Source organism: Camelina sativa, chromosome 7 (genome assembly GCF_030686135.1).
Source record: "Camelina sativa cultivar CO46 ecotype springtype chromosome 7, ASM3068613v1".
Classification (NCBI taxonomy): domain Eukaryota; kingdom Viridiplantae; phylum Streptophyta; class Magnoliopsida; order Brassicales; family Brassicaceae; genus Camelina; species Camelina sativa.
The window spans coordinates 23,398,943-23,418,356 of NC_141886.1; the positions used below are offsets into that span (position 1 = coordinate 23,398,943).

Here is a 19,414-nt window from a genome sequence, read left to right on the forward strand (position 1 = left end):
TATCTGGAAACGAATAAATGGAGACTCCATACCCAAATCTCATCGATCCTTCAAAGACTAGAATCGGATGGATCGGCATCGGCATAATGGGATCAGCCATGGTTTCTCATATCCTCGCTGCAGGCTATTCCGTCACCGTCTACGCTCGTGATCTCCGGAAATCGAAGGATCTGCAAACCAAAGGAGCTCGCACAGCCAATAGTCCCAAGGAGTTAGCGGAGGTGAGTGACGTTGTGTTCACCATAGTTGGAAACGCCAACGATGTTCGATCTTTGCTTCTCGGTGACGATGGTGTACTCTCTGGTCTCAAACCCGGTGGAGTAACCGTGGACATGACTAGTAGCAAGCCAGGATTGGCGCGTGAGATACACGAGGAGGCGAGGCGGAGGGATTGCTGGGCGGTTGATGCGCCTGTATCGGGTGGCGACGCTGGAGCAAGAGAGGCGAAGCTAACGATTTTCGCCGGCGGAGATTCTGAGATCGTGGAGTGGTTATCTCCGGTGATGAAGAATATGGGAATCGTGAGGTATATGGGAGGAGCAGGGAGTGGTCAGAGCTGTAAGATTGGGAATCAGATTTGTGTAGGAAGCAACATGGTGGGACTAGCTGAAGGGATTGTGTTTGCTGAGAAGGCTGGTTTAGATCCGGTGAAATGGCTTGATGCGGTGAAGGACGGTGCGGCTGGCTCAACGGTAATGCGGTTGTTCGGGGAAATGATGGTGGAGAGGGATTATAAGGCGACGGGTAATGCGGAGTATATGGTGAAAGATTTGGGAATGGCGGCGGAAGCAGCAACGGCTATGCCTGGAGCTGCTTTGAACAAGCAGTTGTTCTCTGGAATGGTGGCAAATGGAAATGGGAAGTTGGGATTTCAAGGTGTCGTCTCTGTTATCAGGAGACTTAACGGCTTATCTTGATGATACTAGTGTAAACTAAGGCAAACTTGTTTTCCAATTTGGTCAGTAGATTTTGGTCTTGAACCAAAGTTGCTAATAAGAACATGGGAGTTTTTTCACAATCTTGACAACTAAAGTTACAAGAAATAACATCAAAGGGTGTAACAAAGGACCAAAATATGAATGGTAGAAGGTAGCATTTGATAAGATTACAAAAGGGTGTAACATTAGTTCCCAGATGGATTTATCAACTTCGACCACCTATAACTACTTCTGTTAGCCAATAATCTTAAACACGACTATCAAAGGTCTTACCATTATACGAGGGTCACCAACATAACATCTATGGAGTCTCTTCGACTGCAACATTGGAGTAGCTATAATCAAACCTCTCTTCCTCGGATTCATTCCCTTTACTCCTCGTCCATGATACCTTCCATGTTGTATACAAGCTAATCCTGTGTTTAGCAAAATGGGGGTAAAGCATGAGTCAAGAATATGGATCTGCAATTTCCAGTCATTTTCACATATATGAGAATGTACCTCTCAGTCTGAACAGTTCTTTTTGCAAGCATGAGGGTAAGGAAGACAGGGACCATAGCAGCGCACAAATGCTTCAGAGAATGGCCACTGATAATATGATGAGTCCAGCTATATATAGGCTTATCAGCAGCTTCTTCCACCTTGGCTAAGAGATAAAATCCTGCAGTTTCAGCCAATTGAATCTAGAATAAGAAATCTTGCAAGTGCAAAAGCAAACTGAAGATATATATATATATATATATATATATATATATATCAACACAAACACTGAGCACTAACCTGCAGCCCAGAGCCAATACGTAGAATGAGTATACATTGGAGGCAATAGAATAGCCATCAAGGGAATGACAATGCAAGGAACAAACTGTACTAAAGCATATGGTCTAAGGTCATCGAAAAACCTGAAATATTACAGCTTCTTATGTCAGCTTATACTCTAACCTCAAGATGGTATCATTAAAAACCAGTTTGAGAGTTTTAAGGAATTCGAGTTACTACCTCCAATACAAAATGCTAATAAGGCCAGCGAGAAGCAAAGGAACAATGGAGTAAGTACCCTTATGCTCATCAATTCTCTCGATTACAAATATAGCCATGATTGATGTGAAGGCAATAGTCATCTAATCCAAAAAAAAAAACGAGTGATCAAAAACAAGACACAAAAAGCGAGTCTAAGAGAAAGAGAAAGAGAAGCGTACAGGAAGACGATCCCAGAGGAGAGTAGCATCGTTAGGGTGAAGATGATAGTAAGAAGATCCAAAAGCAACAGCAGCAACACCAACGTAAAAGCAAGTCCATCCTATTTTCTCACCTCTCAAACTGTATACACAAAACAAATTTGTGAAATCTTAGATTGAACAAAGAAGACCAAGCAAAATTAAAACTAGACATGGAAGAAGTACTAGATATGGTAACGCGACCTAAATCTGAAGAAATCTTCAGGGTAAAAGCAGAGGACGAGACCGATAAGGCCGATGATAAGGAAAGGGAAGTTTGAAATGACGTTGAGAGTATTTGGAATCCCTGAGAATGGAATCGCGGATCATGAGATTTTTGGTACAAACCCTAAAATTCAAAACAGACGATTTTAAGAAGAAGATGATGAGAAGTGTGAGAATTATATAAATACCGAAGAAGGAGCGTTGATCGGCGAAATCGTGGTAAGCCTGAGATTGAGGGATGGTGGGAGTGACGATCATTAGAACTATGAAGATTATAATCGCTGCTCCCCATGCGTACATCGTTCGCTTCTTCATCCTCTTCGATTCTTCTTCTCCTTCTACTTCTGAGAGAACTCAACAGGTTTGTTTTGTTTGACTCTTCAAACTTTTGTTGAGATCAGAACCTTTTTTTTCTATTGGGTCGATGTCATAAATAAAGCGTCGAGGAAAAAATTGGATTTTCTCAAATTACAACAATAAGGGCAAAACGGTAAATTCAATTATGAGGACTGATGACGCATCGACTCTCCCGTCCGTATACGTTTCGAAGTTTCTCACAACATTTTTTATTTATTTTAACATACACGATTCAATCACTCTGCCCTGCCCATTGTTTGTTAATGTGAACAATGCTTAAGATCTGAGGAAAATAAAATAAAATACTAAGGTAGTTTTGTGTTGGAGAGAGATAACCTTCTCTATGGAATCATGTCTCTCTCTAGACTCTAGTCAAGCTCAAATATGGTGCCAACACTGTGACAATGAACCTGGGTTAGACCGGACTCGAGTTCAGACTTGCTCGAAGTCTATAAAACCAACGTTGCTTATACCGGATTTCAAAATTGTTGTTATCTTTTAGAAATCAACCATAAACATTACATAAATGTGTGAAACCAAAGTTAAAATAATCAAAACTGGGGTTCTAGCTACTATTACAAAGAAATTTTCTTTTTGGATTACAAGAAGTTATGGCCTTTCGTCCATATTAATCTCGGATCCGAGAGAGACCAAAGCATATCCAAACTCGTGATCTTGAGGCATAGTAATAAGGTTCTTTTAGCATAAGGAGATAAAAATAACTTCTAAATTCTAAATACGGTTGATATGAGATTTCAAACACAAGAACCAAACATGATCTATAGCAAGAAGAGGAATGACAATTGTGATTTGCATCATCAAAGATATTCCATTAATTCTATTACCTCATTATATTGATCATTTGCATTTTGTGTTGTCACGAAGCGAAGAAATGATGTTCTTCTTTAACAATTTGATGTAGTCATCACCTTCACATGGCTTCTCATCCATCTACACTTTCCCATGTACAATATTTCGACTAGTTAGTTTCTCTGATCAAAAAGAACATGCATGCGTAATATATACTATCTCTAATTGCTCAAAACTAAACAACTGGTTAACTAGTGTAAAAATTCTTTATGAATTAAGCTTAGTGGTTTTGCTCCATAGATCTAGAATCGGCCGTTGATAGTACATGAAAAATATATGTATATCATCATCATCTCACTCTATACACTACACAACACTCAGATTCAGGTCTATTGAAGTCGAAACAATCTCTGTCGCACCAATATAATCAATATCTTCTTTTAAGACCCATTGATTCAAGAACTTTATTATAAACTATCAATTAATCCTATATACTTCCTTTCTAACTTTATTATAAACTATCAATGAATCCTATATACACATTGCTTTCTAACTTTATGAAATCTTATACCGTACTCCTCCGATCCCAAGATGGACCCTAAACATGTATTACATGACATCCTTGTTACATTTATGACTCTATTAACTAGCACATTGTCTATATTCTATAAAAAACATAAAATCAAAGAGAAATGAAGAAGACAAAGAGGAGACACACCTTGACATGAAAGTTGTAGCAAACCACCCTTTGCTCTCGGCAAACTAGAGAAGTAGAAGCACTTAAAATACTCAAACCTTGCACCTCCATCACATGAAGGAGGTTCGAGAACTCGTCTTCGTTTTCCTTCTTCAAGCAAATCTGTACAACAGCCTCATAACCTGACTCCCCTAATTCAAGAACCGAGATTGCTCGAATGGAAGGAACTCGTCTCTCTAATTCCGCAAGCTTCTGCTTTCTTAGAGTTAGCTCTCCAACTTCATTTTGCAGCTTGGGAATGTAAGTTATTGCATTATCGATGATAGACGGTGCAGACCATTTCTTCTGTCAATCACCAAGAAAAGTTATAGCTCACAACAACGTCCACCAGAAACATACCTAAAAGTTGTAATCACAGTTAGCTCTAAAATCAAGAAAACCTTGGAAGAAGAAGAGTGATCAGGAAGAAGAGTGCCGAGAGTGAGGTAAGAGGCATGAAGTCTAATCCTCCTAAGACGCTCCTTGGCGTTATGGTCTAGTTTCTTTGCTGCTGCACCACTTGAGGAGCCTCCATCATTCAAAACTGGTTCCTTCCTTTTTCTTTGTGATTGACAAGTGTCCTTCTCTGCGGACTCCTTCTCAATGATTGTTTCTGCAGGGATATGCAAGCGATCATGGAGAAAACTGGATATTGAAGTCTGATGATTCGGCTGAGAAGACATATTATATACGACGACGGCAAGAGAAACAATACGACTAGAACAATATTACTACCGATGGTCCTAGTTAAACTCAAGAATTTGCAAAGTAATTAATCTCTAAACCCTAATTGTAAGTTAACAAGATGATCATGACAATGATTTGTATGTATGTAGGTGTGTAACTGTATATATATATATATATATGTTTAGGGGGAGAAGCCTAAAGTCAACCCCAGACGAAGTAATAAAATAAGAATGCAATGAAGCTATAGAAACCTTGATTTAATTTTAAAAATAAAATGATTCAAGATTAAAATAAAATTAGAAAAATAAAAAGAGGTTCAGGGAATCACAGCTCACAGAGCAAGTTGATAGAAGAGAAAAGGTCGTATTGTATCTGCAGTACAGACAGATTAGGAAATGATGAACCCAAAGCGAGCAAGAGATAGAAGAAAGAAGAAGATAACTTGAGACTTTTTTTTTTTTTATATATATTTTTCTTGGTTTTGTGAAGAAGAAAAGTTGTGAGCTTCTTACCTGATTCATCTTCTCCATTGTTGTGCTTCTTTGTAAGAAGAATGCAGAGGTTGTCATAGAAACAAAATCATTATGTTTTTCTCTCTCTGGTTTGGTCTTTATTATACAGTACAAACTGTAGTACACAGTACACACATTTGTGTTTGTTTGTTTAATGTGTATTTATTATGTACATCCCTAAATCTCCTCTCTCTTCTATAACTAATTAACTACTCTTAATTTTATTAACAGATTATTGTATCCTCCTCGTAACACACTTGGTGTTCCTTTTTAATCTTGTTTGTTTTGTTTTTTCATTATGTTGTTAAACTAATTTGTGTTAGTCAAAAAGGGAGTGCTTTTAATTAGAAACACTAATTAGATAAAACACCGAAGTATTTCCTTATTATTTCTTTAAAAAATGTATAACTAGTAAACAAATGTAATACAAACACAATATAATTCGAAACCAAGGTGGGTGAGCACCATTTAAGTTTCTTTAACAACAAATGAAGAATATGACAAAAATTGTTGAAATCTCTCTCTTGAGTTGTGTGTTTCTCTACTAGGAAAGACTACTACGAAATTGTGTACATGATGTAGATCTGAAGCTGATACTACCCAATTCTGTAACTGCCTCTAGTGACACATTTGTAATACAGAGATAAGAAAGCTTTCTGCAAGTTATATGGCTTGCTCACTCACCTGTTATCGATGATCCAATTCCCAAAACATAAATTGAATCCAAACAATCAATTGAGAGATTCTTCCCTTATTCTCTATTCAACAATTCTGACCTCTCCATGACAGTACTTTTCATCATTCAAGTTGCCTCTCTCTGCTATTCCAACCATTCCTCCCTAAGCTTGACTGCAAATTCCGTCCCTCTAGTATGCGGCCAGCCCGTTTAAGGATACTGTCAGTCCACTCATTAGGCTCATACCCTCTCCGACATATTCTTTCAACCATCTCATATGCATCTTCCGCCTGGTTCATCACAATCATTCTCAACAGCATATTGTACGTGTATATATCAAGTGTATAGCATTTCTCTATAACTTCATCTAACCGCTTCAGTTGTACTTCCATATCGATGCGTCCCGAAAATAATCCTATCAACTCACCAAGTGACTTCATCTGAGGGATCTTTTCTTCTACATCTCTCATCCGTGTCCATGCTTCATACACCCCTTTGCTCTTCATTGCGTTATGCAAAAGGACATTACCGATGAAAGCTGTAATGCGGCGCCCGCTTTTCCTAAAATCATTGACTAATCCAACTGCCTCCTCATACCTTTCTTCGTTGCACAACTTTTGTATGTTTAGTTCGTAACATTCGATACTAGGCCGCAGTCCTTCACCCTTCATTTCTTCCAAGAAATGCATCGCATCATCCAATCTATTTGCTTTACAGAGGCCAACAATCATAACATGGTAAAGTCTGTTTTTGATCTCACCTTTTTCACGCAGGTCATGGAAAAAGTGAAGAGCATCGGCCATTTTCTCATTTTTAAGATAACTCTGAAGCATGATAATGTTTGAATCTAGTGTGGGCTTCATCCCATCTCTATTCATCATATCATACACCAGTCTTGCTAGTTTTGGTTTCCCTGCAAACCCAGCTCCTTCTATGAATAAGTTGTAGGCCTGAACTTTGTGTTCCCAAAGAGACAACTGAAACATCAGCAAAGTAGTAAAGAATTCACCACTTTCCATCTCACAAACACATCGAATGACATTTCGAAAGAGAGTACGTATCGGGGTGTAACCCTTTTCCTGCATACTGATGATAAGTTTAGCAGCTATGTCTCCCCTCATTATTGTGATTGAGCCGTATATCAAGCTGATGAACATTTTGAAGGAGGTATCTACACCACTTCTATTGAATAGCTCATTAATCATAAGAGCGTCCTCCACTTTCCCAACATTGCAAAGAGCTGATATAATATTGCCACCAGCTAGACGTTTAGGCAATAAGTCCTGTTCTGCGGCAGCAATAACCAGCTCCTTTGCCATGTCAGGCTTCCCTTTCCAACACAAGGCATTGGTAAGTGTACTAAAAGTCTTTCCTCCAAGAAAATGCCCTCGGTCCATCGCCCCCTTCAAGACATCATAAGCTTGTTCAACACTTCCATTGGCGCAAAGGGTATGAATCAGATAGTTGTAAGACGTGGCAGTAGGAGCAAAGCCAATTTCTGACCTCGACCTGTATAACTCGAGGGCTTCATCTACAAATCCGGCTTTGCAAAAGAAGCATAAAGCTGCATTCATCGTTTTCTTATTAGGTGAAACTCCACGTACCATCATCTCCGTCAGGATATCATACACACCATCAAGATCGTTCTCTTTCAAAAGTTGAAAGACCAAAGAGTTATACCTGAAAACTTCGAGTTCACAACCTTCTAAAGGACTAATTTTCTGCAAGAAATCCGCAGTGTTATTCAACAATCCAGCTTTCATAAGAGCCTTAATCCAAATGTTATAAGCACGGTCCATATCCACTGTTCCCACCACTTTGATATCGTCTAACAACTTAGTAGCTTCCTGAAATTTCCGTTTGGAACACAGAGCATCAACCAAAATACCTAAACCAGAACCACATCCAGCAGGATCATTGGGGAGCAAAGCTCGGATATAACCTTCAGCATCATCAAGGCTCCCTTGCTTGCACAACTTCTTCACCAAAATGGAATGCGTGACAGCACACACAAAGCCACGCACAGAGATCTGTTCGAAGATGACATCAACCGTATCAAAACACTTCTCCTCAACAAGTGCATTCAGAAGCACATGATACCCAAACGAATCCAAATCCAATCCTCGGAATCTCATGTTACCAAAATGCTGAAGAGCTATATCAGTACGACCAGCAACAGCATATCCCACAACGAGCGCATCACATAGACGAAGCGAATGACGGTAACCTTCAAAACCAACACTCCGATCCAATAAGTCAATCATAAGAGTCACGAGCTTAGCACCGCGAAGGATCTTGAAGATGGCGTGAAAAGTAGCACGCGTGTGATGAAACCCAGGCTGACGAGCAGCCCAATCGAAGAATTTGAGACAAGAGAGGATATCGTTACGAGTGTGTGAAAGCACGTCGAGTACGAATTTCTCAGTGAGACGGAGTCGGAGATTGGAGAGGTGGAGGTAGAAAGCTCGGTCATCTCCGTCGCTAGATGGAGTTCGAAGGATATCAAAGATTCGATCGATTAACTGGTGGCTCTGCTTCACATCTCGATGCTTAAACCAGTCTTTCCACTGGCGGACTAGGAAATCTCCGGGAGTGATTGAAGAAGAAGAAGAAGCTCTAGAGGAGAAGGGAAAAGGAGAAGAGATAGCGTCGACTTTGTTACCGGAATTGTAGTTTCTGAACGACGACGCAGAGAGCGATAGTATCCTCCGCCTGAGGAGCATCCTTGGCATGATCTCGACGGTGACGCAACCAACACCGAAGGCCACCAAAAAACTCGTAAAACCCTAACATTTGTGAGCCAGTCAGTGATCGCCACGTGCGACTCGATGTCGTGGCTTTTGTTGGCTATTTACGAAAATGTCCTTTTTCTGAGTTAGTGAGAAATATTGGGTTCCCCGGCTTTGTTTCTGGTTTGCTTCTCTTCTCCGTAGTGGAAAAGATGGGGACCAATCTGAGATCTTGGCTCTGTCTCATTCTTCTCTTCTTCGTCGTCGTCGGCGTCAACGCTCAGAATCGGAGACCTAAGAATGTTCAGGTGGCGGTTAAGGCTAAGTGGCAGGGTACTCCTCTTCTCCTCGAGGCTGGGTAATGTCATTGTTGTTGTCATTTCTTACTTTTTGTTACTGATCTTTGCGAATTCGAAAGTGAAATCTGAATTTGTTGTTGTTGTTGTTGTGAACAGAGAGTTGATTTCGAAAGAATCGAAGCAGTTGTTTTGGGAGTTCACTGATGCTTGGCTTGGTTCCGGTGGAGATGATGATGATACTGATTGCAAATCAGCTAGAGATTGTCTTCTTAAGATATCTAAACAAGCTTCGACTCTGTTAGCTCAACCAGTGGCTTCTCTCTTCCATTTCTCACTAACTTTGAGATCTGCCTCGCCCAGGCTTGTGCTTTACCGTCAATTGGCTGATGAGTCTCTCTCTTCTTTCCCTCACGGGGATGATCCTTCTGCGACTGGTTGCTGTTGGGTTGATACTGGCTCCTCCCTCTTTTATGATGTTGCAGATCTCCAATCCTGGCTCGCCTCTTCTCCTGCGTATGCACTAACACTTCTTCTTCTTTTCTTTTTTCGTTTTTGGTTCACAATTTGTTTATTCTAAGCTGCATTTCGTTGGGTGCTAGTGCTGGAGATGCGGTTCAGGGGCCTGAGCTCTTCGACTTCGATCACGTTCATTTTGATTCAAGAGCTGGAAGCCCAGTTGCCGTTCTCTATGGTGCAGTTGGGACTGATTGCTTTAGGAAATTTCACCTCTCGCTTGCTAAAGCAGCCAAAGAGGTCTCTCTTTTTTTATGGAAACTTGTCCTTGATTGTTGAAAAAACGTATTTTTTATTGGGGTAGAAAAGGAAGGCTCTACCTTGAGCTCGTGACATGAGTTTGAGAAGTTCCATCGTATGGGGTTCAGTTCTTTCTTTTTTCTATTACTGTCTTGATAAAAAAACATCAGGCTCTACTGTCCAGGGATTCCATTTCCTATTGTCTATCTGCTTTTGTTGTGTGCATGCTAATTAAGCCTTGGTTTCCTACAGGGAAAAGTTACTTATGTTGTTAGACCAGTATTACCTTCGGGTTGTGAAGGCAAAACCAGACCCTGCGGTGCCATTGGGGCAAGAGATAATGTTAGCTTAGCTGGCTATGGTGTGGAGCTTGCTTTGAAGAACATGGAGTACAAGGCAATGGATGATAGTGCTATAAAGAAAGGTTAGTGTTAAATACTCAGTTATTCATTTCGCCACCCGAATATTGAAAGTAAAAGCCTATTTTTATCCAGTATTTTTTTTTTGGATCTTCTTTCTATCCTTTAACTATTTCTGCTACGAGTTTCAGGTATCACTCTTGAAGATCCAAGGACTGAAGATCTTAGTCAAGATGTTAGGGGCTTTATATTCTCAAAAATCCTGGTATGTTTAATTTGAAAAATAACCAAGAGTAATGTATACATATATAGAAAACCATTTCTTTCAAAATATCTCTTCATTTATTTTGCACGAATGTATGAATACTCGCAAAAAATAAGTATGTTTTTGTCGATGCGAGACGGACAAAGATACGAGAGGAATGATGGGAAAAGGATTTTTTTTTTGTAGTAGTAGTTAGTTGAATTTCTGTAGGGTAATCGTTAAGGTCAGTGCTCTTCTTTTGCAGGACAGGAAACCTGAGCTAAGATCAGAAGTCATGGCTTTTAGGGATTATCTCCTATCATCAACAGTATCAGACACGCTTGATGTTTGGGAGCTCAAGGGTAGATCTGCATCCTGAATGTTTGGCTTGGTTATGATAGAAATTAATCATGTGTTTCCTAATTTACCTTAGTTCAACAGATTTAGGACACCAAACAGCGCAGAGAATAGTCCATGCCTCTGATCCCCTGCAGTCTATGCAAGAAATTAATCAAAACTTCCCTAGTGTAGTATCTTCATTATCTCGCATGAAGGTATGTCATTGTTTTTTGATGCTGTGTTTACACTGCTGGTTGAATTTTTTTCTTGTGGTTCCTTTTATTTTAGATATGTATGGTTAATCGTGCAGCTGAATGAATCAATCAAAGATGAGATACTTTCAAACCAGAGAATGGTTCCCCCTGGCAAGGCTTTGTTGGCTCTGAATGGTGCCCTGTTGAACATCGAAGATATGGATCTATACATGTAATACCTTTTTGCACATTGTGTTACTTTGCCTTGGTCTGGGCATATTTTAGTGCAATCCATGATCCATGAGGAGACTTTTCTTTTTTATGGTTTAGCAAGCTGAAATTCTGATGTTTTTTTCTCATTTGGTTCTCTTCCCCAAGCCCATTTTTGCTTGAGTACACGACCAGACCTAGTTTCCCGTCTTTCTATCCACTTGCATTTGATATCAGATTGCATTGAATCGCTATTCATTTAGATTTCCGTTTTACCCTTTTCAAAAGGTAGCATGCCTAAATTGTTACTCTGGTTGCCATTATTCTGTTTGTAGGTTGATGGATTTGGCTCATCAGGAATTGTCCCTGGCCAACCAATTTTCGAAGCTTAAGGTACTCCTGTAATAATAGACCGAAATTTTATGATTTAGTGTTTCATTTTTCTGTTTTGCTGGAGATCTTGGACATACATCCCAATTCTTGTGAAATAAAAAGTAAAGTTGTAGTTTATATAACATAGAAGAAAAACTGGAACTATACAAATTGATAATTTTTTTTCTTCCTGTATATTCAGGACATTAAAATATGATTAGTCTTGAACATATGGATGTGTTAACATGTTTATGCAACTATCAGATACCTGTTGGAGCCATACGGAAACTTCTACTAACTACCCCTCTCCCCGAGCCGGATTCATATCGGGTTGATTTCCGTTCCGTGCATGTTAACTATCTCAACAATCTGGAAGAGGATGATATGTACAAGCGTTGGAGGAGTAATCTTAACGAGGTAACTAGTGCAGCTGCATCTTCACCATAAGCGAGGATACATGTGATTTAACTGTAAGCAAGGTGCCATTTGGAAAATAATATCTCTAACGGCCTGTGTTTCTCTCACTTTGTAATAAGATTTTGATGCCTGCTTTCCCTGGGCAACTACGTTACATCCGAAAGAACCTATTCCATGCAGTTTATGTCATTGATCCAGCAACTGCCTGCGGTCTTGAGGTAAGTCTTATATCTGCCCTTTCCCGGCATTGTTGTCCCTTTATCCCTTTTCCCTTGAGCTGACTATTGTTGGATCTTTACAGTCCATTGACACTCTCAGATCTTTGTATGAAAATCAAGTCCCTGTGAGATTTGGGGTGATTTTATATTCCACTCAATTAATCAAGACAATCGAGGAGAATGGTGGTCAAATCCCATCTTCTGATGCCCAAGTTAAAGAGGACATATCCACTATGGTATTCACTGTTTAGAATACAAATTGACTGTTTATCGTTATTTTGAACTTTTTTGCCAGCAATAAGAAGCTTTTTCAGGGGGGTTAAGAAATTTCCTGTTTATTATTTGCCCAAGTTAAAGAGGACATATTATGTTCATTTTTTTTGTTTTTTTTTGCTGAGGGTTAAAACTAAGAATGAATTATTAATATTCTGATGAAAAACTCCCTTTGCAGGTTATACGTCTTTTTTTGTACATCAAGGAGCACCATGGGATTCAAACAGCTTTTCAGTTCTTGGGCAATGTAATAGACATTAAAAATTTACACCAAACTCACAGTTAGAAGTGTCTTGAAACAATTATTTGTCATTTTCTGCTGTAACTTCAAGTATCCAAGAACGTTAGTTGCTAACATCTTCAGGTTGGTTAACAGATAAACACATTAAGGACTGAATCTGCTGATTCTTCCGAGGAGGACATTGAACAGGAGCACGTCGATGGAGCATTTATTGAGACAATTCTGTAAGTACTATGTATATTTTGAATCATTATTCTACGATCGTAGATCTATATTATTTCTATCCCCAATCCATAGGAAATTTGGATTGTATTTCTTAGCGCTCCTAAAGTTGGGTCTTTTATATTCTAGACCAAAGGTTAAATCACCCCCACAGGATATGTTGCTGAAACTGCAACAAGAGCACACTTTGAAAGAAGCATCTGAAGCAAGCTCCATGTTTGTATTTAAGCTGGGTCTGGCGAAATTGAAGTGTTCCTTTTTGATGAATGGCCTTGTCTTCGATTCTGTTGAGGTACTTTTGTGCATCTTTTTTAATTTGTTGAGCTTCTCAGATTTTGGTAGCTTATTGCAAGCATGTGTCTGATTCAATATTATAATTGTACATGCAAACCGTTTTTTTTACTTTTTAATCTGCATCAACTTTCACGTCTGCATAGTAAGAGCTTTTAATATTCTACGGCTGTGATTTTCTTAAGTCTATTGAAAATTGGTTCATGAAGCTACCCCTTGTCTTTCCAGGAAGAAACTCTTTTAAATGCCATGAATGATGAGCTTCCTAAGATTCAAGAACAAGTTTATTACGGCCAGATAGAATCCCATACTAATGTTTTGGACAAATTGCTTTCGGAAAGTGGTCTTAGCCGTTACAATCCACAGGTGCGGAATTTCACTGGCAGCATATCTTGTAATATGCTTATGTGTTTGTTCATTACTAATTCCAAGAAGTGTCTGCCTCTCGTATTTGCATTGTTTGTAGATTATTAGTGGAGGAAAGAACAAACCAAGATTTGTGTCACTGGCTTCATCTACTAGGGAAGGGGAATCTATGTTGAATGATGTTAATTACTTGCATTCACATGAAAGTAACAAGAAATTTATATAGTCAACAGCTTCTGTCCATATCCCAAATGTGTTATCTTCTTAGGAAAACTCACTTAATATATATCTTTATGACAATTCCAGCTTCAGATGATGTAAAGTACGTGACTCATCTCCTTGCTGCTGATGTCGCAACGAAGAAAGGAATGAAATTGTTACATGAAGGAGTCCGTTACCTGGTTAGTTGATGTATTATTAGCTTTATGTCTCGTTCTTTACACCCTTTTCCTCGACCTGAAGTTGGATCCGCACATGGTATTGATGTTTCTTACATTTTCATTCAGATTGGAGGTTCCAAAAGTGCTCGTCTTGGAGTCTTATTTAGTAGCAGCCAGAATGCCGACCCAAATAGCCTTCTGTTTATAAAGTTTTTCGAAAAAACTGCTTCGTCATTTAGGTATGTGAGTTTTTTGTCTTACATGTGATAGGTAAAGTGTTCTCGATGATACTTTTGTTTGTGTCATTTCCTTACCTTCATCTCTGCTTGTTATGTTTGTTATCTAATTATTTGCAGTCATGAGGAAAAGGTGCTATACTTCTTGGATAAACTATGCTTGTTTTACGAGCGTGAATATCTGTTAAAAACATCAGTGGAATCAGCTAGCTCCCAAATGTTCGTTGATAAAGTCGCTGAGCTTGCTGAGGAGTATGGGCTATCTTCTAAGGCCTACCGATCTTGTCTCGCTGAATCGTTGGATGAACAATTACTTAAACGTTTGACAAAGGTATGCTGCTTTAAAAAATTCTAATATGCATGAAAGAATGTCGATACAAGAATCATCAGTTTTCTGTAAAAAGCAATGGTGTTAACAATGGTTTTGTTTATAATTGTTATGCAGGTCGCTAAATTCGTTTCTTGGGAACTTGGGCTTGAATCTGATGCAAATGCAATTATTTCAAATGGAAGGGTGTGTAAACCAACTTTTATCCTTTCCCGTAATTATATAGATTGCTTAATACTATTTACGTATTCTTAGTGTTAGTTCTTATATTTATGAACCTTCATCACATTCAATTATATATTTGACTAGGTGATATTTCCTGTCGATGAGAGGACATTTTTGGGCCAAGATTTACATCTTCTCGAGTCAATGGAGTTCAATCAAAGAGTAAAGCCTGTTCAAGAAATTATTGAAGGCATTGAATGGCAGGAAGTTGATCCCGATTTGCTGACAAGGTCTCTTGTTTTATGCTGTAACTGTTTCTCATTGTCTGCCAATTGCCAAACCAAAAAAAGAATTTTTTTAGTCGTAATGCTTTTCCTCCAAGTTCTTGGCGAGCAGCTTCTTTAGCTGCACATTTCTACAATTCTGTTCTTCTAGATATGGCTCTTTCTGGTTATTTTTATAGGCTTTATTCGCTCTTTAGACTGATGTTTCTTCTCATATTTTCTTCTTCAAGGAGAGATGTATGTTTTGACAATAGCTGATAAAATATTGTTTTTCCTTTTGTCGCACTTGCAGTAAGTATTTTAGCGATGTCTTCATGTTTGTGTCATCTGCAATGGCAACACGGGATCGTAGTTCTGAAAGTGCACGGTTTGAGGTGTTGAATTCAGAATACAGGTATGTATATTGGCTTTGTTAGTATTTACTTTTCTTTTCATTTTCTTAGGAGTTTAAGACTCTGCAACTAAGATGTCCATTTGTTTGTAGTGCGGTTTTGCTTGGAAATGAAAATGCAACTATACACATTGATGCTGTTATCGATCCTTTGAGCCCCACTGGTCAAAAACTAGCATCACTTCTTCAAGTTCTGCAGAAACATGTTCAGACGAGCATGAGGATTGTTCTGAATCCCATGGTGAGTAAAACATATACTGCTTACATTATTGTTTAGAGTACATAATTATTGTTCTGAGCACCTAGATGTTCTAAGGGCTTACTCTTCTGGCCTTTATTATGTTTACTGATACTCTTGCTGAGATCGATATCTTTATGATATAACCGCTGCCTTACTGATGTGGTTAATTATGGGTATTTTTCATGTGCATTCTGTTTCAGTAGTAGTTATTTCTTTTTGGAAGATACATACTGTTCATGTGTCTGACCTAGAGTTCTTATTTCTTATTGGCAGAGTTCCCTTGTGGACATTCCTTTGAAGAATTACTACAGATATGTCTTACCTAATACGGTATGTTATTTAAAAAGATCTTCATAAAATTATATGACGGTCTGGTATTTTGTCCATATTCTCTGATCAAATTTTGATTCTGCTTTGTATCTTTTTTTCAGGACGATTACAGCAGTACAGGCTTTGACGTAGATGGGCCTAAGGCATTTTTTCCAAATATGCCATTGTCTAAGACACTTACCATGAATCTTGACGTTCCAGAGCCATGGCTTGTTGAACCAGTAATTGCCATGTATGGTATTTTCCCCTGAAATAAGAAAATGTGACTATGCTATTCTTTTTGGCTTTAAATATTTGTTAAGGCATTTGCTTGTTTAGTTCACTTATATTTGCTTATGCCTGACCTTTTGCTATTTTTTTTTCTCTTCTGGATTTGTCCTTGTCCAGCCATGATCTTGATAATATTTTGCTTGAGAACCTGGGAGATACCACTACACTGCAGGCAGTTTTTGAGGTTGAATCTCTTGTTCTTACAGGTTAGCTTTTCTATACTTATTATAAAATGAATTTGTTCATTCTATTATTATTAACATAACTCTTGCACAGGTCATTGCGCAGAAAAAGATCATGAGGCTCCTCGTGGTCTTCAGCTGATTCTGGGAACCAAAAATAAACCGCATTTGGTTGATACCCTTGTAATGGCCAATTTGGGTTATTGGCAGATGAAAGTATCCCCTGGGGTTTGGTATTTACAACTTGCTCCGGGTAGAAGTTCTGAACTATACGTTTTGAAAGGAGGAAATGACGGGAATCAAGATCAATCCTCGCTGAAACGTATTACTATCGATGATCTGCGTGGTAAAGTTGTTCATCTAGAAGTAGTTAAGAGAAAGGGTAAGGAGCATGAGAAGTTGCTAGTTCCTTCTGACGATGATGATGGTGTGCAACAAAACAATGAAGTAAGTGCTTCTTTACTAGAATAGAAGATATACAAAAAAAACTATGGGTCCTTAAAAATCCTGGTTATTTATCCCCTGTTTTAGCGACGAAGCTGGAACTCAAATTTCTTGAAATGGGCGTCTGGTTTCGTTGGTGGTCGTCAACAATCAATGAAGGGAGATTCCAAAAAAGTGAGTAGCTTTTGTAATCTAGACTAACTTGTATGATTGTTGTAAACCTGTTTCATCTCAATTCTATTTGATTCTAACATGTGGGCTACCTTTGCAACAATTTTAATCTTGTGATATCTATCTATCATCTTTTCAGGAGCATGAGAAGGGTGGACGACAAGGGAAAACGATAAATATATTCTCCATCGCTTCAGGGCATTTGTAAGAGCTAACATTTTTTATCTGCTTGACCACATAGATTGACTTAGATAAACTGGAGTACTTTTAAGTGCATCATTCACGCATATGAAAAGACAATAATGTATGGTATATCTATGTCTGTATGTGGATATTCGTGTCAGAAGAGTTTTAAGTATATTATGTGAAGAAAAAAGTTTAATATATATTTTTTGGTATCGCTTCCTTTCTGATGCCGAGGCACTGCTTATGACAGATACGAGCGTTTCCTTAAGATCATGATTCTCAGTGTTTTGAAGAACACCAATCGTCCTGTAAAATTCTGGTTTATTAAGAATTATCTTTCTCCTCAGTTTAAGGTTGGTTCCTTTGCTTAAGATTGTCGTCTGTGTCTATCTATGTCTTCTTATCTCTAGATGCAAATTTATCTATAGTTTTTCAACCACTTTTAACTTAATGTGTATCACATTCTACTCTTGCAGGATGTGATTCCACATATGGCACAAGAATTCAACTTTGAGTATGAGCTGATTACTTACAAATGGCCTACCTGGTTGCATAAACAGAAAGAAAAGCAACGAATTATTTGGGCCTACAAAATTCTTTTCCTTGATGTTATATTTCCACTCTCATTGGAAAAGGTACATATGATCATATATCTTCATTTCTTTCTTGCGATTTTGATGCTTGCAAGATGCCACTATAAGGAATTCGACATGTATTCTGTAGGTTATATTTGTCGACGCAGATCAAATTATAAGGACAGACATGGGAGAACTGTATGATATGGATATTAAAGGAAGACCTCTTGCGTATACTCCTTTTTGTGACAACAACAGGGAAATGGATGGATATCGATTTTGGAGACAGGTTAACACATTAATCTGTTTTTTTTTTGCCTGTAGAAGTAATTTGGTTTCCTTACCCTTTACATTCTCGATTACTTTGAACAGGGTTTCTGGAAAGAACATTTACGTGGTAGGCCATACCATATCAGGTAAACAAACTAACTTCACTTGAACCTCAGTAAGTTGTTGCTTTTCCCATCCTTGATGTGCCTCGTATCTATCTGCAGTGCTCTGTACGTTGTTGACTTGGTTAAGTTCCGAGAGACAGCGGCAGGAGATAATCTAAGAGTATTCTATGAGACGCTTAGCAAGGATCCAAACAGTTTGTCCAACCTAGATCAGGCAAGTTTTACAATATGGTTCTCAATACTTAGGGCTGTAACTTTTCTTTGATGGTCACACTATCGTTTTCCTTTGTTTGAAAGCCTTTCCATTTCACTCTTATCATCACACCATGCTCTGAATCTTTAGAAAATTCTACTACTGGTTTTGACTTATCTTCTCAAGTTCTATGTTCAAACTTGTTGATGGCATGGCATTATCTTATCTTGTTTCAGGATCTTCCTAATTATGCTCAGCATACTGTTCCTATATTTTCACTTCCCCAAGAGTGGTTGTGGTGTGAATCTTGGTGTGGAAACGCCACAAAATCCAAGGCGAAAACAATCGATCTTTGCAACAATCCCATGACAAAGGAACCAAAGCTTCAGGTAAACGATGACTTTTCCAAAGCTTCCCTAGGAATTTTTTTTTTTTTTTTTTTTCACATCTGCAACACTCATAAAGCATCTTTTGTTTAAACGCAGGGTGCAAGAAGAATCGTAACTGAATGGCCTGATCTAGATCTCGAGGCACGGAAATTCACAGCAAAAATCTTGGGTGAAGATGTGGAACTCAACGAGCCAGTAGCTGCTGCTACAGACAAACCTAACCCTCCTCCATCAAATGACATCTCGGAAGATTCAGAACAAGACTTGGAATCTAAAGCAGAACTGTAAATGCACGTAGAGGAGAAGATAAAACCATGAATCATGGCTATTTTGCAATTGCAAGATAAGGTTTCTAGTTTTTGTAGTTGCAGTTTCGTAGACAAACGACGACATCTCTCAGCAAAAACTAGACAGAAGATAAATGAGAATAATACCAGTATAATGTTTTTTACATCTATTTGTATTTGTAACATAGAAGAGATTACCTTTTAATAAATCTCACTTGGAAGACCCGTCCAAAATCCTAAACTGGATTTGAATTGAACCAAGCCTAAACCAACAAGAAAACC

The 19,414-nt window shown here is 38.5% G+C and overlaps 4 protein-coding genes and 1 pseudogene across 5 annotated transcripts; 2 read left to right on the forward strand and 3 right to left on the reverse strand.

Annotated features, from left to right (window-relative positions):
* The first annotated feature begins 17 nt into the window (after positions 1-17).
* Positions 18-1,018, forward strand: LOC104701780 (putative 3-hydroxyisobutyrate dehydrogenase-like 2, mitochondrial). The gene has a single exon (XM_010417521.3). It carries the CDS (start codon positions 18-20, stop codon positions 915-917), a length of 900 nt encoding a protein of 299 aa, XP_010415823.1. The 3' UTR covers positions 918-1,018.
* On the reverse strand, positions 968-2,891 carry LOC104701782 (uncharacterized). The gene is made up of 7 exons (XM_010417522.3): positions 2,569-2,891; positions 2,360-2,462; positions 2,138-2,258; positions 1,938-2,059; positions 1,719-1,840; positions 1,440-1,599; positions 968-1,354 (listed from the first exon to the last, which is right to left on the reverse strand). The coding sequence occupies exons 1-7, from the start codon at positions 2,693-2,695 to the stop codon at positions 1,240-1,242; spliced, it is 870 nt and encodes a 289-aa protein (XP_010415824.1). The 5' UTR covers positions 2,696-2,891; the 3' UTR covers positions 968-1,239.
* Positions 2,892-3,189: 298 nt separating this feature from the next.
* On the reverse strand, positions 3,190-5,092 carry LOC104701783 (transcription factor bHLH160-like). The gene is made up of 3 exons (XM_019227745.2): positions 4,685-5,092; positions 4,266-4,589; positions 3,190-3,688 (listed from the first exon to the last, which is right to left on the reverse strand). The coding sequence occupies exons 1-3, from the start codon at positions 4,964-4,966 to the stop codon at positions 3,596-3,598; spliced, it is 699 nt and encodes a 232-aa protein (XP_019083290.2). The 5' UTR covers positions 4,967-5,092; the 3' UTR covers positions 3,190-3,595.
* Positions 5,093-5,839: 747 nt separating this feature from the next.
* Positions 5,840-8,890, reverse strand: LOC104701785 (pentatricopeptide repeat-containing protein At1g71210, mitochondrial pseudogene; annotated as a pseudogene). Its single transcript, XR_015560982.1, has one exon. The product of XR_015560982.1 is annotated as a pentatricopeptide repeat-containing protein At1g71210, mitochondrial pseudogene (transcript).
* Positions 8,330-19,357, forward strand: LOC104701786 (UDP-glucose:glycoprotein glucosyltransferase-like). The gene is made up of 37 exons (XM_087456793.1): positions 8,330-9,245; positions 9,343-9,699; positions 9,786-9,939; positions 10,192-10,363; positions 10,490-10,563; positions 10,808-10,904; positions 10,984-11,096; positions 11,192-11,307; positions 11,621-11,678; positions 11,922-12,074; positions 12,194-12,292; positions 12,376-12,528; positions 12,744-12,812; positions 12,942-13,030; positions 13,158-13,320; positions 13,548-13,685; positions 13,786-13,891; positions 13,992-14,086; positions 14,192-14,304; positions 14,422-14,632; positions 14,747-14,815; positions 14,939-15,084; positions 15,371-15,472; positions 15,563-15,710; positions 15,984-16,040; positions 16,142-16,272; positions 16,428-16,516; positions 16,587-16,939; positions 17,024-17,110; positions 17,247-17,311; positions 17,544-17,646; positions 17,770-17,928; positions 18,017-18,157; positions 18,241-18,284; positions 18,363-18,477; positions 18,693-18,845; positions 18,942-19,357. The coding sequence occupies exons 1-37, from the start codon at positions 9,100-9,102 to the stop codon at positions 19,131-19,133; spliced, it is 4,830 nt and encodes a 1,609-aa protein (XP_087312919.1). The 5' UTR covers positions 8,330-9,099; the 3' UTR covers positions 19,134-19,357.
* The last annotated feature ends 57 nt before the right edge of the window (positions 19,358-19,414 follow it).

Excerpts from the sequence above, each read along its gene's own strand:
- LOC104701780 (XM_010417521.3), top strand. The coding sequence starts at position 18 with ATGGAGACTCCATACCCAAATCTCATCGATCCTTCAAAGACTAGAATC.
- LOC104701782 (XM_010417522.3), bottom strand. The coding sequence starts at position 2,695 with ATGAAGAAGCGAACGATGTACGCATGGGGAGCAGCGATTATAATCTTC. Across the intron at positions 2,463-2,568 it reads CGATCAACGCTCCTTCTTCG|GGATTCCAAATACTCTCAAC; the intron begins GTATTTATATAA and ends TTCCATTCTCAG. Across the intron at positions 1,600-1,718 it reads GTATTGGCTCTGGGCTGCAG|GATTTTATCTCTTAGCCAAG; the intron begins GTTAGTGCTCAG and ends CTGAAACTGCAG.
- LOC104701783 (XM_019227745.2), bottom strand. The coding sequence starts at position 4,966 with ATGTCTTCTCAGCCGAATCATCAGACTTCAATATCCAGTTTTCTCCAT. Across the intron at positions 4,590-4,684 it reads ATCACTCTTCTTCTTCCAAG|AAGAAATGGTCTGCACCGTC; the intron begins GTTTTCTTGATT and ends GGTGATTGACAG. Across the intron at positions 3,689-4,265 it reads GCTACAACTTTCATGTCAAG|ATGGATGAGAAGCCATGTGA; the intron begins GTGTGTCTCCTC and ends GGGAAAGTGTAG.
- LOC104701786 (XM_087456793.1), top strand. The coding sequence starts at position 9,100 with ATGGGGACCAATCTGAGATCTTGGCTCTGTCTCATTCTTCTCTTCTTC. Across the intron at positions 10,564-10,807 it reads TTATATTCTCAAAAATCCTG|GACAGGAAACCTGAGCTAAG; the intron begins GTATGTTTAATT and ends CTTCTTTTGCAG. Across the intron at positions 14,087-14,191 it reads ATGAAGGAGTCCGTTACCTG|ATTGGAGGTTCCAAAAGTGC; the intron begins GTTAGTTGATGT and ends ATTTTCATTCAG.